The sequence below is a fragment of the Cibotium barometz genome, chromosome 66 (assembly GCF_041138505.1).
Source record: "Cibotium barometz isolate CiBa-2024 chromosome 66, ASM4113850v1, whole genome shotgun sequence".
Lineage (NCBI taxonomy): Eukaryota > Viridiplantae > Streptophyta > Polypodiopsida > Cyatheales > Cibotiaceae > Cibotium > Cibotium barometz.
Genome location: NC_141111.1, coordinates 15254708 through 15268023, shown reverse-complemented (window position 1 = coordinate 15268023; position 13316 = coordinate 15254708). Strand labels below are relative to the sequence as shown.

Genomic DNA, 13316 nt, shown 5'->3' with positions numbered 1-13316 from the left:
CTAGTGGATGAGTTATGGTCAACAATCAGCATTTAATGCATCTAAAAGTGGAGGGGGGAGCTTGATTAAGCATGATTATGGAGCCAAATTAGTGGCTAATGATGATGTATTCTCAACCTATTTAAAAGGAACCCATCTAATGCAATCTGTGTGTTCATCTCATATCATTGCCTTTTATTTTGCTAATCCAATTGTTGACTATCATTAGTACTCTATTATGCTAAAACCAAGAAAACACTGATGTGGAGGTGTAATTGGTTGATCGAGATTTTTGACTACATGCCCTTGATTTTGGCTGTTACATGCACTGAGGTTGATTGTGGTAACGCACAACAAGGCCTTCTTTATACCTTTATGTGGTGAGAATCTTTAGCATCCAAATTCACTGGGTAGAGAGAGAAGAAAATGAGAGAGTGAAGTAGACAACACCTTATTGGGTCCCAAATACCCACTGAACCCCCCCCCCTGCGCAAGCGCGCGTCAAATCCCCACCGGATCTCCTCGTGATCGCTCCTGGTACGAGACTCGAATCCTGCAAACAAACAAACAACAAGGGGGTGCAGGCCTGACTCACCTCCCAACCATGACAGCCGTGGGCAAGCCCATAGTCTAGGCTGTCCCCACCGAGCCACGAGCTGAGCTAACTAGGTTGACGTACCGACCGATCTCCTCCTCGCGACGTCCCATACCGCCACGAAGCTACCCTCGCGGGCCTCGAGATTGCTGCCGGCCTCAGCTGCGTAAAGCAAGTGCACGTCTGCCCTAGATCCAGGCTCCAAGACCATAGAGCTCTCACAAATCTCGCGAGACTTTATATGACTAATGACTAACCTTGGTCACCCTTTTATAGGCTCTTGGCCGGTCATCAGGCGTCCACACTTGGACGCCCGCTCGTCCATACTTGGGTGCTTGCCCGTTAGTCTATCCCTAACTCAGCTCGCCAATCAGCCTGCCTAGCTCCAAGCTTCCCCAAACCTCAAAGCTAGTCTTGTGTGCGTGTAGCACACGGTAGATACACACTGTGCACATGACATACTCCCCTTCCTCTCAGAGCTCACTCCTGAGCTCACTAAAAAGCCAGGGTAATCTCTCTGAAGAGTAGTCAATGTCTCCCATGTAGCGTCCTCCTCAACACGATCCTTCCACTTGATCTTGTATTCCGTGATAAGCATATTACGCAATCTTCTTTCACGAAATCCAAGAATCTTTTCAGGTTCGTGCGGAACAAATGTCATGTCCTCGGAATCTATAATTTCTTGAGGAGTAACTAACTGGTCTGTTCCACCCAGTACTTCCTTAAGTCTACTGACATGAAATACGGGATGAACTTTCACATGAGAAGGCAAATCCAATTCATATGCAATTGAACCAATCCTTCGTGTAATACAAAATGGTCCACAGTATCTAGGGGATAATTTCGGAGATCGACCTGTCCATAAAGTCTCGGAATCTTTCGGAACTCGCAAATACACCATCATTCCTTCAGAGAACTCTTTGGGTGAACGATGTCTATTAGAATAAAATATGTCTCGGTCTTGAGCACTTCTAATAGATTCTTTCGCAACTTGTAACATTTCCTGCATATCTTGCAAAAAATTACCTGCTGCATCATGCTAAAGTTCTGAGAATCCTACTATAACAGGTGATAAGCATGAAAGGAGTAAATCCTGTACTCGTATGCTTAGTAGTAAGTACTATTATATGCAAATTCTAACATAGGAAGATAATCCTCCCATGAACTCTGTCTTTTGGATACATATGCTCGAAGCATATCCTCCAAAATCTGATTCACTCTTTCAGTTTGGCCATCAGATTGAGGATGATCTGAGAAACTCAAATTCAAAGTTGTTTCCAACTTCTCAAAAACAAGTTTCCAAAAATCACTCGTAAACTTAGAGTCCCTATCACTGACTATGTCCTGCGGTAACCCGTACAGTTTAAACAATTGCTCGATAAACTGCCGTGCTAATTGCGTAGCTGTAATAGTCTTCCGGGTCGGTAAAAATCTAGCCATTTTTGTCAAGCGATCTACCACAACCCAAATAGAATCGTGGCCTTGATGTGTTCTTGGCAATCCGGTAATAAAATCCATGGAAATACTTTCCCATTTATTACCTGGGATTTGAAAAGGATGCAACAACCCAGCCTGTCTAAAGCGTTCAGCTTTATTTGCCTGACAAATTTGACACTTGATAACATAATCTTCTACATATCCTTTCATCTTTGGCCAATAAAAAGTGTGTTTCATTAACGATAGTGTCCTGTGTACCCCAGGGTGTCCAGCAGAAGGGACGTCGTGACACTCCTTAAGAATCTTGGACCTAATGTCCGGGATCTGTGGTACACAAATTTTGTCATTACGGAATAGTAAACCATTCCGAATCATCCACTGGCCTCCTGCAGCCTGGATGGTAGACTGCTCAGTCATTGAGTCTTGGTCAATCAATGAGCTCCCGTCCTGGATCTTCTGCCAAAATGGACCAAAATAACTATCAGTCCTGCAAAGCCCTCTCAATAACTGAAATAAGTCAGTAGAAATCTCTGTGAACGACAAAGTATTCACCTCTCTAATTCGACTAAGCGCATCTGCAACACTAATCTAACGGATCTCAAAATCAAAATCTTGCATTAACTCAGCCCAACGAGATTTCCTTCCTCTCAAATCATCTGCATCACACACATACTTGATTGATTGATGATTAGTCAATACCACAAACTTGGAGCCATATAAATATGAGAGCATGAATCACAGCATAAAGCTCCTTCTCAAGGGTTGGCCAACGAGATTGAGTATCGTCTAGCTTTTTACTTTCAAAAGCAACCGGTCTACCATCTTGAAATAGAGCAGTCCCGATGGCATAGTCACTCGCATCAGTTTCAAGAACATAAGGCCGACTAGGATCGGGTAATGCTAAGATAGGTGCTTCCTTGACTTTATCTTTCAAAAGTCTGAAGGCCATATCCACATCATTATTCCAAGTGATAGGCTGATTTGACTTACGTCCACGACCTTTCAATAAGTCGATCATCGGTAGTGTGAGCTGAGAGTACTCCCATACAGATTTCCGAAGAAAAACAACAAAACCGAGAAAAGAACGAAAATGTTTCACTGTTCGCAGTATAGGCCAGTCCAGAACCTTCTGAACTCGGTCATAGTCAATGCTCAATCCATCTCTAGTGATCTTGTGTCCCAAGTAAATGATGTCTGTCATAAAAAACTCACATTTACTTAACTTAGCATATAGTCGATAAGACAATCGTGAGGTGTCTAACATGATCCTCAAGAGTACGACTATATATCAAAATATCATCCAGGAACACCACCACAAATTTTCCCAAATGTTCACGAAAAAGATCGTTCATCGTTTGCTGGAAAGTGGCTGGAGCATTGGTTAACCCAAAAGGTAATATGAGAAACTCATAATGGCCATACCTAGTCCGAAAGGCGGTTCTTTCGACATGCCTTCCATGAATACGTATCTGGTGATAGCCAGTACGTAAATCTATCTTCGTGAAATATTTCTCTCCTGCTAACCGGTTAATCAGATCATCTGATCTAGGGAGAGGATAACGGTTCTTAATTGTCAGCTTGTTCAATCTCTTGTAATCTATACACATAAGCAACACAGGTGCACTCCAAGGTGATTTACTTGGACGGATCTGGCCCATCCTCAAATAATCTTCGAGTTGTTTAGCCAACTCATCTTCCTCAGCTTGGCTCATCCTGTAAGGTGGAATACTGACAGGATGGGCACCAGGGATCAAGTCAATACGATGATCGACTGCCCTTTCAGGTGGTAAACCCGATGGCAGTTCCTTAGGAAATACATCTTGAAACGAATCAAGTATCTTCGGTAATTCTTTGCTTTCAAACACACTTAATTCATTTACATCCATGGAAGGGATGAGAAAGGAAGAAAGTGGAATCAATACACAATGGAAAGCGGCTTAATTCATTTACATCCATGGAAGGGATGAGAAAGGAAGAAAGTGGAATCAATACACAATGAAAAGCGGTATACAAAAAAGAATCCATTATATTTCCAAAATCAATTGTATTTACAAGAGGTCCCTGAGAGGGATGAATACAATCACCTATAATACTATACTGGATGTTCCTATGCTGAAAAGAAAAAATATGACTAATCTATCTGGACTTGAAGAGTCTTAAACCACTCAATCCCTAATAACAAGTCTACATTTTCTAGGTGCATAACATAGCATTCCAGAGTATCTTTGTAGTCTTGAACTGGATTGGGAGCATCTCCACCTTTCGATCCCATACTTGCCTTCCTGCAAGTAGGCGTACCTCATAGGTATGATCGTTGGGTGTCGTATCAAGACTCAATTTCTGCACAAGTTTGTAGTTAACAAAGTTGTGTGCGCTGCCAGGGTCTAGAAGAATGTGAATTTTATGGCCATTCACTTCTCCATAAACTCGGAGAAGATCATGCAAGCCAAATACTTTAGAGTTGAACAGCCAATCAGAACATCCACTAGGGCGAGAAAGTACAGTAACTGACGTACCTGTCAAAGACAACTGATTAGCTGTCTTTGGCTTGGGTCCTGCGTTAGTCTTTTTTGCACCCTTTTGCTTTGGGCACTCGTTACGCATGTGTCCTTTTTCTTTGCAGATAAAACAACGTCCTTGCTTTAAAGCCCTAAGGAGTCGTTTCTTCTTCGCTGGTGTCGAACTTGAATTCTTCGAAGGTTGGTCCGAAGACTTTCCTTCAGTCGTGTTAGCCATAGGTGCAAAGAACTTTCGTTTATGCTTGTTCCCCTGCTCGGTAACGGGTTTCGACTTGGAAGAGACCATTGTATCATCATAGATACGAACTGAATGAATGGCTTCGTCCAATGTTTTGCATTTGTTATTTTTAACTTGTAAACGGTATGAGTCTGGTAAACCAGCTACGAAGAACCCCAAAAGAGTAGTGGGATCCATCTTTGTAGCTTTCATCTGCAAGTCCCTAAACTTCTGGAGGTAGACCTCATAAGTGAGGTGCTGCGAGGTCATGGTCAAAGCTGTAAACCGGGCAACAACATCATAATCATCCTCTTTCTTGAGGAATTCTTTTCTTGAAGACATCTTCGAATTGTGCCCAAGTTGTTGGCTTAGGGTTGAGTTCCTTCCACCAAAGCAAAGCTTTGCCGGAGAGGAAACCTATTGTTGCTCGCCCCCGAACTGTTCCGGAGTAATGTTGGGGCCTAAAGCAGAGGCCAAGGTATCCATACCCGAAAGAGTAGAGAGGGTAGTGGTCAAGAGAGAGATGGGAGTTCTACAAGGCTTGCATCTGGGCGGCAATTTGTGCCTGACGTTCCGAAGAAGAAGCTTCGAGAGCAACTTTGAACTCTTGGAAATCTGATTTTGACACATAATCATCAAAAAGATCGGCATCGGTATCTTCCGTAACCAGCAAGCCTTTGGGTTCGACAAGGGGCTCCAACTCCGATTCTTGGGTCGACATCGTGAAGAGGACAAGTGGAGAGAAAATTCGATCTTTGCACAATAAAAGTGCAAGGGAACTTGAGAGCTTGAGAGCTTGAAAACTTGAGAGATGTGTGGCAAGAAGCCCACTTAAGGGGTTTATATAACTATCCCCAAAAGCTACTTGAGCTTTTGCTTTTGTGTTTATATATATATATATATATATATATATATATATATATATATATTCTGTTTTCTTAAAAAAAACAAACACCTTTAAACCTTGGAGGGGGCTTTTAAACTTTTTTTAAAAAAATTAAACTAAAAAAAACGAAAGCAAGCCCAAATCGGCGAGTGCTTTCCCTGTTTTTTTTTTCTCTTCCCTCCTAGATTAACATCGCCGGCTGCCAGCGTTGCCTGCGTCGCTGACGGGCTGCCTTCGCCAGCCTTCTGCTGTCGCCTTACGTGCTGCCAGCGCCCCTTCATGCAGGTCTGCGTGGTGGTCTGCGCCAGCTTGCCTGCGTAGGCCTGGCCACAAGGCGGCGTAGGCATGGTCGCCTGCCGGCCTGGCCTAGGCGCCTGCCTACATAGGCCAGGGCGCTTGTGTAGGCCTGGCCTGGGCGCTTGCCGGCCTGGCCTAGGCGCCTGCCTACGTAGGCTTGGCCGACTGCCTACGTAGGCCTGGCCGACATTATGCGTGCGCCTACAACCAGTACAACAGTACCCGGCCAGCAGTACACGACTAGCAGTACCCGACCTTGCATGGCCAGTCTCTCGCTCTCTCTCTCTCTCTTTCTCTTTCGTGCAGCCAAAAGCAAACGTGCTTTTTCTGTTTTCTCTCACCTGAAACTATTTACACAGTTCAAAAACATCTTTCCTCTTCTTTGCAAAGCAAACAACCCTTTGACACAACGGCCAACGGACCAGCGCAACGCACAAGAGAAAAAAAAAAGAAAAAAAAAGGAGAACACACGGCCAGCAACCATCACATTTTTAATTTAAAAAAAGAGCACCAACCTGGCGTGCTATTTTCAACCAACATTCTGTTCGCTCCAACCCGGTTCATGATCCTTCATTACCTGCTGATCATCATGGCCCCTGCAACTCTCAATGGCAATATTCTCCACACAGTTCTCAGGTGTGATCTTTCCTTATGCCGGTAAACATTAATATGTGGCAATTTTATACTTCAGAAACCCGCCACTTCATTATTTTTCGGGCACAACATATATCCGGGGCCAATATCACTTGTTACGGGCTGAAAACACCAACTCATGTTCGCTGGACACACTTCACCGTCTTTCAGTGAATTTTCCTACGGTGGTGGCTTATGGCTGAGGGACCATACGAGTTCAGCTATATTCAGGACACACCCTCTCCTGTACCTGTAACCTCTCCTGCTCCAGTGCTAACTCCTGCTCCTCCAGCCTATTTCCGAATCCAAGTTGCCACACCCACATCCCGTGACCGAGAATTTGACGTGTGGATTTTCAGGATACATACCTTGCCCCGAGACCTGCATCATTCCTCTTGGAGCGGCACCCTTATCTTGGCCTCGCCATTCCGGAGACATCTCTCATCTACCACGAGATTAATACTTACCCTGAGCAGGCTCCTTTGGCATTCAGTGTTCGACCCTCCACACCCACATATACTCCTCGGACACCCACTCCTTCGCCACCAGCTGCCAGTCCCAATCCTAGCCCTTTGCTCTCTCCTCCTAATCGACCACGCTACACAGGGTGGTCTATTCCTGCTCCTCCATTGACAACCTCGCCTCAGCCTTCCTCCATGGCACCCACTCGCGCTTTTGGCAATGGTTCTCACTAGGGCCCAGCAGCGCCAGCAGGAGCTTCAGCAAAGTAATCCAGTTGCTTCCCCTACCATGGCGGATGAACCAATCATTCAAGACGAACCTGCTCTCACCCAATGGCAGCAAGAGATGCAGAACCAAATGGCAGCTATGCAAAGTCAACTCCAGAAGACTTTGGAGACTCTTACGTCGCAAATGCAGTCCCAACACTCTCAACCTGCGAATTCAATGGCTTCGATCGACGTACCGATTCCAGACACCGACATTGTACACCCAGAGGTAGAAGCCGATGACTTAAAAGTAATTTATCACTTGTTACAAGCATCTAAAACTAAGAAGCTGGACATAAAACCTCTTGAACCCTTTTCCGGTCAACACAATAAGCGTACACTTGACCAATGGCTGTACAAGCTCTGCTTGTACTTCGATTCCATGGACCTCACCGATGCACAAAAGATTACCTTTGCCGCGTCTTTGTTAAAAGACAATGCATTTTTATGGTGGCAACGGCGACTTTCTGATGGGAAGACTGTCAACACGTGGGACAAATTCCAGCGTGTCATCCGTAAGCAATTTGTACCTGCCAATGCGGATTTTCAAGCACGATCTCGCTTACGCCATTTGACCCAAACTGTATCATTGGCCTCTTATATCTCGCAGTTTACCAGCTTGGTACTGGAGATCTCCACATTGTCCCCAGAAGACAAGCTACACGCTTTTGTCGAGGGGCTTACTCCCACGTTGCGCACCGATCTTCACAAATATGACCCAGTCGACCTTGCAGTAGCTATTCGCTATGCTAAACGCATAGCCGACATCCCGGCCACACAACGGGGATCTTCGTCAAGGTCGCCCAGGCTCTTCTACTTTTGGCAACGGCAACAAATTTGTTCGTGATGGTTCTAAGTCCTTTGGCGGTTCTCCAGTTCTCAACAGCAGTAGCAGCAGTCCTACCAAAAGCCTCGACAACGAGAGGGGTCCTTTTCTGGCCGACCATGGCATCAACAATCTTATCACCCACAAGGATTCGACCGTGGCCGTGACTCTGGATGTGACCATTCACAAAACCCAAAGCAATCTACTGCTACTACCGGTCACCAGAAGACAGGTCTCTGCACCGTTTGTTTTGGAGACCACCGATGGTTCGAATGCCCTAAACGATCTAGTAATCGGCAGAACTCCAATGTCGAACCTTCCGCCTCCGAAGACAAGTCTCAAGTTCAGTCTGCAGAAACTTCCAAAAGCAAGTGTGTTATGGTTATATCCCAGCATGCGCAAGCTTGCATTATTACATCAGTGGCTCAAACACATCCTGCCTCTCCAATCCCAGCCTTTGTGTCTACTCACGTATTGACACTAATCGGCTCATCATCTACATAATGATCCACAAAAGCTGCTGGAATGTCGATTTGAATTGTAGAAATCGCCATTGCTAAGGCTTGAGGCATTCGGCTAAGAGCATTTGCAACCACATTAGAAAGGCCAAGAACATATTCAATAGTCATATGGAAGTTTGTCAGATACTCCACCCATTTGCCTTGTCGTGCAATCATAACATATCTGTCCATTGGAAAGCAGGTGTTGATTTCAAAACCTCTATCAAAGGTGCTGCAATTTCTGAAAACTTAAAGACCTTCGTGTGATAAAAATTGGCAAGACCCAAGAATGATCTGACATCATGGATATTTTGTGGTGTCGGCCAATCCTAAATAACTTGTATCTTCTTAGGATCAACAGAAATGCCTTCAGCTGAAATGAAGCTGAAATGATGTGCCCGAGGTACTCTAGTGATGTCTTGAAAAATTCACTCTTTTCTGGGTTGATAAAAAGTGCATTATCCCGTAAAATCTGGAAAACTGCGTGTAGATGCTGTGCTCATTGATTGAAGCACTAAATACCAGAATCTCTTCCGGATAAATAATCACGAGCTTGTCCTGAAATGGTCGAAAGATGTCATTCATGAGACTCATAAAAGTTGCCGGGGCATTGGTTAACCCGAAAGGCATGACCAAATACTCATAATGTCCATACTTCATGCGGAAGGCAGTCTTGTGCTCATCACCTTCACGAATACGGATCTGATGATATCCAGACTTGAGATCAATCTTGGAAAATACTTTGGCATGAAGCAACTGATCAAATAACGCGTCAATTCGAGGAAGAGGATATTTATTTTTGATGGTCAGTTTGTTGAGGGCAAAATAAATCAATGCCAAGTCGCATCGACTTATCTTTCTTTTTCACGAGCAAAACTGGTGTACCAAAAGGACTCTGACTAGGACGAATATGACCCTTGTCCAAGAGTTCCGTTAACTGGCGTTGAATTTCTTGGGATTCAGCAAAAGAGACCCGATAAAGAGCACGAGTTGGTGGCGAATTGCCAGGAAGTAAATCAATCGGATGATCCACAGAACGTCGAGGAGGCAAAACTGGAGGTAGCTCTGCAGGAAACAAATCCAAATGTGGGGCAAAGAAGGGTTGAGCCAAATATGCCACCTTGGAATTCTGATTAGGCACCGTCTCCGTAGCAGAGAAAACCATTAAGAGTGTTGAAGAGCAATCGGCCTTACAAACCCACCGCTTTGCTTGTAATGCAGACAAGGTTGGTGTGGAGGGTTGATCGCGAACACCTTGGAGATCGATGTCCATACCATCTTTGACAAACTGTAAAGTGTGGCTGTGGAAACTGATGATAGGATCATACTGATATAGCCATTGTTGACCCAAGATCATATCGTATCGGGACAAAGGCATAACCTCAAAATCCATCTTATCATGGTATTAGTGAATGCGAAAGGAAAGTCGAGGATCCGTCGTATTGCAATTAAAACCCGATCCATCTGCCTACTCAATCTCATAAGTGTGGGTACTACGAGTGGTGCATATCTTCAAGCGTTGCACCATAGCTGTGGCCACTTAGTACTTGTACCTTCTGTTGAAGACGGCACCAAAATGTGTATTTGTCAATGGCTCTATTTTTGGTGCAACTAAGGATTGTAGCACTTCTTTATGGTTGTACCTATAGAACACTTGTGCCTATGTGCTAGGGTTTTCCAAAGATAGAAAGTGCAGCAGTGGATCACACAAATAGCACACACAAGAGTCCTAAACTACTACTCTATATTATGTACAAGAAAGAAGTAACGCAACTGAAATTCAAGTACAAGATGTGGCTGAGAATGAAGACGTCAAATCACACCCCTATGACCAATTGTACACTCCTAGCTAGCATTTCACCTACAAAGAAACGCTCTAGGAAGTTCAACACTGAGGAAAGAAAATGACCATGATAATTTGGCTATTCAAGTATATATATAGCTCATAAAGGTAATCCTAGCACTAGCCTTAACTTTGTTAAGTGTTAGAGATGTTTTCATCCAAGCAGTCCCTCAAAACGCTGTAACAAGACTGCAAAACCAGTAAAGGGCCACAACACATGCTACCCACTGAGGCATCAACTTCGCAAGCTCACAGACAAGGTAGAGCCCTTGAACAAGTACGAGCGTCTAGGTGCTCAAGAAAGAAAGCCATAAAGATTGGAAAGGTGAGAGTCGGGTGGTTATCAAAAGTGGTTCAGAAGACGGCACTGCAACTCACGCATCGACTTCTTCATCTTAAGAGGAAGATTTGCTACGCACTCTTGCCCGTGCTACCAAAAAACCTATTGACACGCGTCAACTACCTAAAAATCTCACTAAGTATCCTAATATATATATATAGATAGATAGATAGATAGATATATATAGATATATGGATTATCTCTCTCTCTCTCTCTCTCTCTCTCTCTCTCTCTCTCTCTCTCTCTCTACGTTTTTCGTACAGTGAGAGTAATGTGTTATTTGCCTTGAGAAAGTAGGTGATAAGGCTAACCCTTGTATATTCGTACAATGAGATTTGCCTTGAGATCTTTCACTCTGAAACATCCTTAAAGGCTAAGAAGCCTGTTTCCCCTAATGATTTTGTGTGTGTGCGCGATGCGCACGCTTGTGTGTGATGTGTGTGTGTGTGTGTGTGTGTGTGTGTGTGTGTGTGTGTGAGAGAGAGAGAGAGAGAGAGAGAGAGAGAGAGAGAGAATGAGAATTAACGAGGCCAAAATGACCTATGAGAGAGATGCAAATCAAGAAACCCCTAGAGAGAGAAATTCTAACCTTGGGAATATGAACAGCAAGGTCGATGGCTTGCACAGGCTTGGCCATGGTTCGCACAGCAAAGCTTCCCACAATCTCCACAAGCTCAGGGCTTTTGAAAGCAAACTCGGCTTTGTGAGCAGGAACGCCGAGGTCCGAAACAAAAGAGGGCGCCAGGGTGGAGTTAACCTAGAAAAAAACAACAGAATGATGTTGAAGGTTTCCTGTTTGCAGCAAAAAAGAGAGAATAAAGCTTTTCTCTTCTTACCAGGTGCTCCGGTATCTGGTTCAGGCAAGAGCGTATTGCAGAGACTGCAGCCTCCACTGCCTCTGTGGTGGGATACTCCACTCTCACCTCCTTCAGTAACTCTTCCACTTTCAGGTCTGCAAGAGAGGGTTTCTCTGCACTGATGTCCATCGCTAGCACGCAGCTGTGAAGGGTTTACGGTTAAACCCTTGTGCTTAAGGCGTGCCTCCACACTGTGGGCTTAGTTAAAACCCTCAACTCTGCTTCCCTTAATTAATTAAAGAACTCGCAATTGACTTACGCTAAGGTTCTCATCACCGAACCTTAATCTATATTACGTAAAGTTGTCGTGAACTTACTTTTTCATGGCATGGCTCCGCTTATGCACATTTTGCATGCATAATTTGGGTTCTATCCAAATCTTCCATCCTATATTCTCTTCACCCACATTGTATGTGTTTGGAATAGAGCATTCAAGCCTACTCCGTATACATGCTTCTCCCTGTTCGATAATAGGGGCATACAGGCATTGCATGTGTTGGTGTGATACTTTTACTGATGTTGCATATTGAGACAAACCAAATGAAAAGAAGGCAATTAGATGTAAGTGGATGTATATATAAGGTCAAGTATAACGCAGATAGTTCAGCGAGACGAGCAGGTATAAGGCAAGATTGGTTGCTAAGGGTTTTGCGCTGACCTATGGCATTAACTATAAGAAGACATTCAACCCAGTTGTGAGTGGGAGCTATCATTGATGTGGCTGCAGAGCAAAGGATTGGCCTTTACATCAGATGGATGTATTTTGTGTGCAAGTTACCCAAAGCCTTGTATGGCTTAAAGCAAGCATGGTCAAACAACCACCAAGTTATGTGAGAATGATGTACACCCAGATTTTGTGTGCAGGTTACGCAAAGCCTTGTATGGCTTGAAGTAAGCACCCAAAGCATGGTCAAACAAGATAGGGGAGTATCTTGTTAATAGAGGGATCATGATATTAGTCATTATGTGGATGACTTGATTGTCACTGGTGATAGTGATGCTGACATACATGATGTCATGAGGCTTTTGAAGTAGAAGTTTGAGATGAAGGATTTGGGTAAGTGTTATGAGATTGACAGGAAACACTAAGGTAAGACTAAGGAAGATTGTTTATATGTAAAAGAATGCATATAAATAAGGTTCAAGGGATTTCAAATAAGAAATACCTAAGCAATGGTTAATAGGCATTAACGTTAAAGTAAAAACGGAATAGATGGTGCACAATGGAAGCCCAAGGGACACAGAAGTAGGCGTCCCCTTCTAGAGGCATTGGACAAGGAAAAGGTAATATCTAGCCAATGAAACATCAAGGTGATGAAGTTGGAAGGTTGTACACCACTTAGGCCTATATAACCATGAGTTTAGGGACTATTTGGGATATGGTTGGGTGAAGAATCAAAGTACTAGTCTTACAAGTCCTCAAGCTAAGGTAAGACTAGGAAATAAAAGGTTGTATATAAATAAGGTTCAGGGATTTCAAATAGGAAATACCTAAGAAATGGTTAATAGGCATTAAAGTTAAAGTAAAAAGGGAATAGATGGTGCACAATGGCAGAAGTAGGCACCCCCTTCTAGGAGTAGTTGAAGAGGCATTGGACAAGGAAAAGGCAATGTCTAGCCAATGAAAGGTCAAGGGGGGAGGGGGGTGTTGAAGTTGGA

General features: G+C 44.0%; 1 protein-coding gene across 3 annotated transcripts in view; it reads right to left on the bottom strand.

The window, feature by feature from the left end:
* LOC147602801 (nucleolar protein) overlaps positions 1-11983 on the bottom strand; it is a 62003-nt gene extending 50020 nt beyond the window's left edge. Inside the window, exons 1-2 of one of the 3 annotated variants that reach the window (XM_086797656.1) lie at positions 11637-11983; positions 11390-11557 (exon numbers count right to left, since the gene is read on the bottom strand). In XM_086797656.1, coding sequence (XP_086653782.1) covers positions 11390-11557; positions 11637-11786 — 318 coding nt within the window. In that variant the 5' untranslated portion in view covers positions 11787-11983. The remainder of the gene's footprint in view (positions 1-11389; positions 11558-11636) is intronic. The other 2 variants (XM_086797655.1, XM_086797659.1) reach the window with 2 other exon arrangements.
* Positions 11984-13316: the final 1333 nt, after the last annotated feature.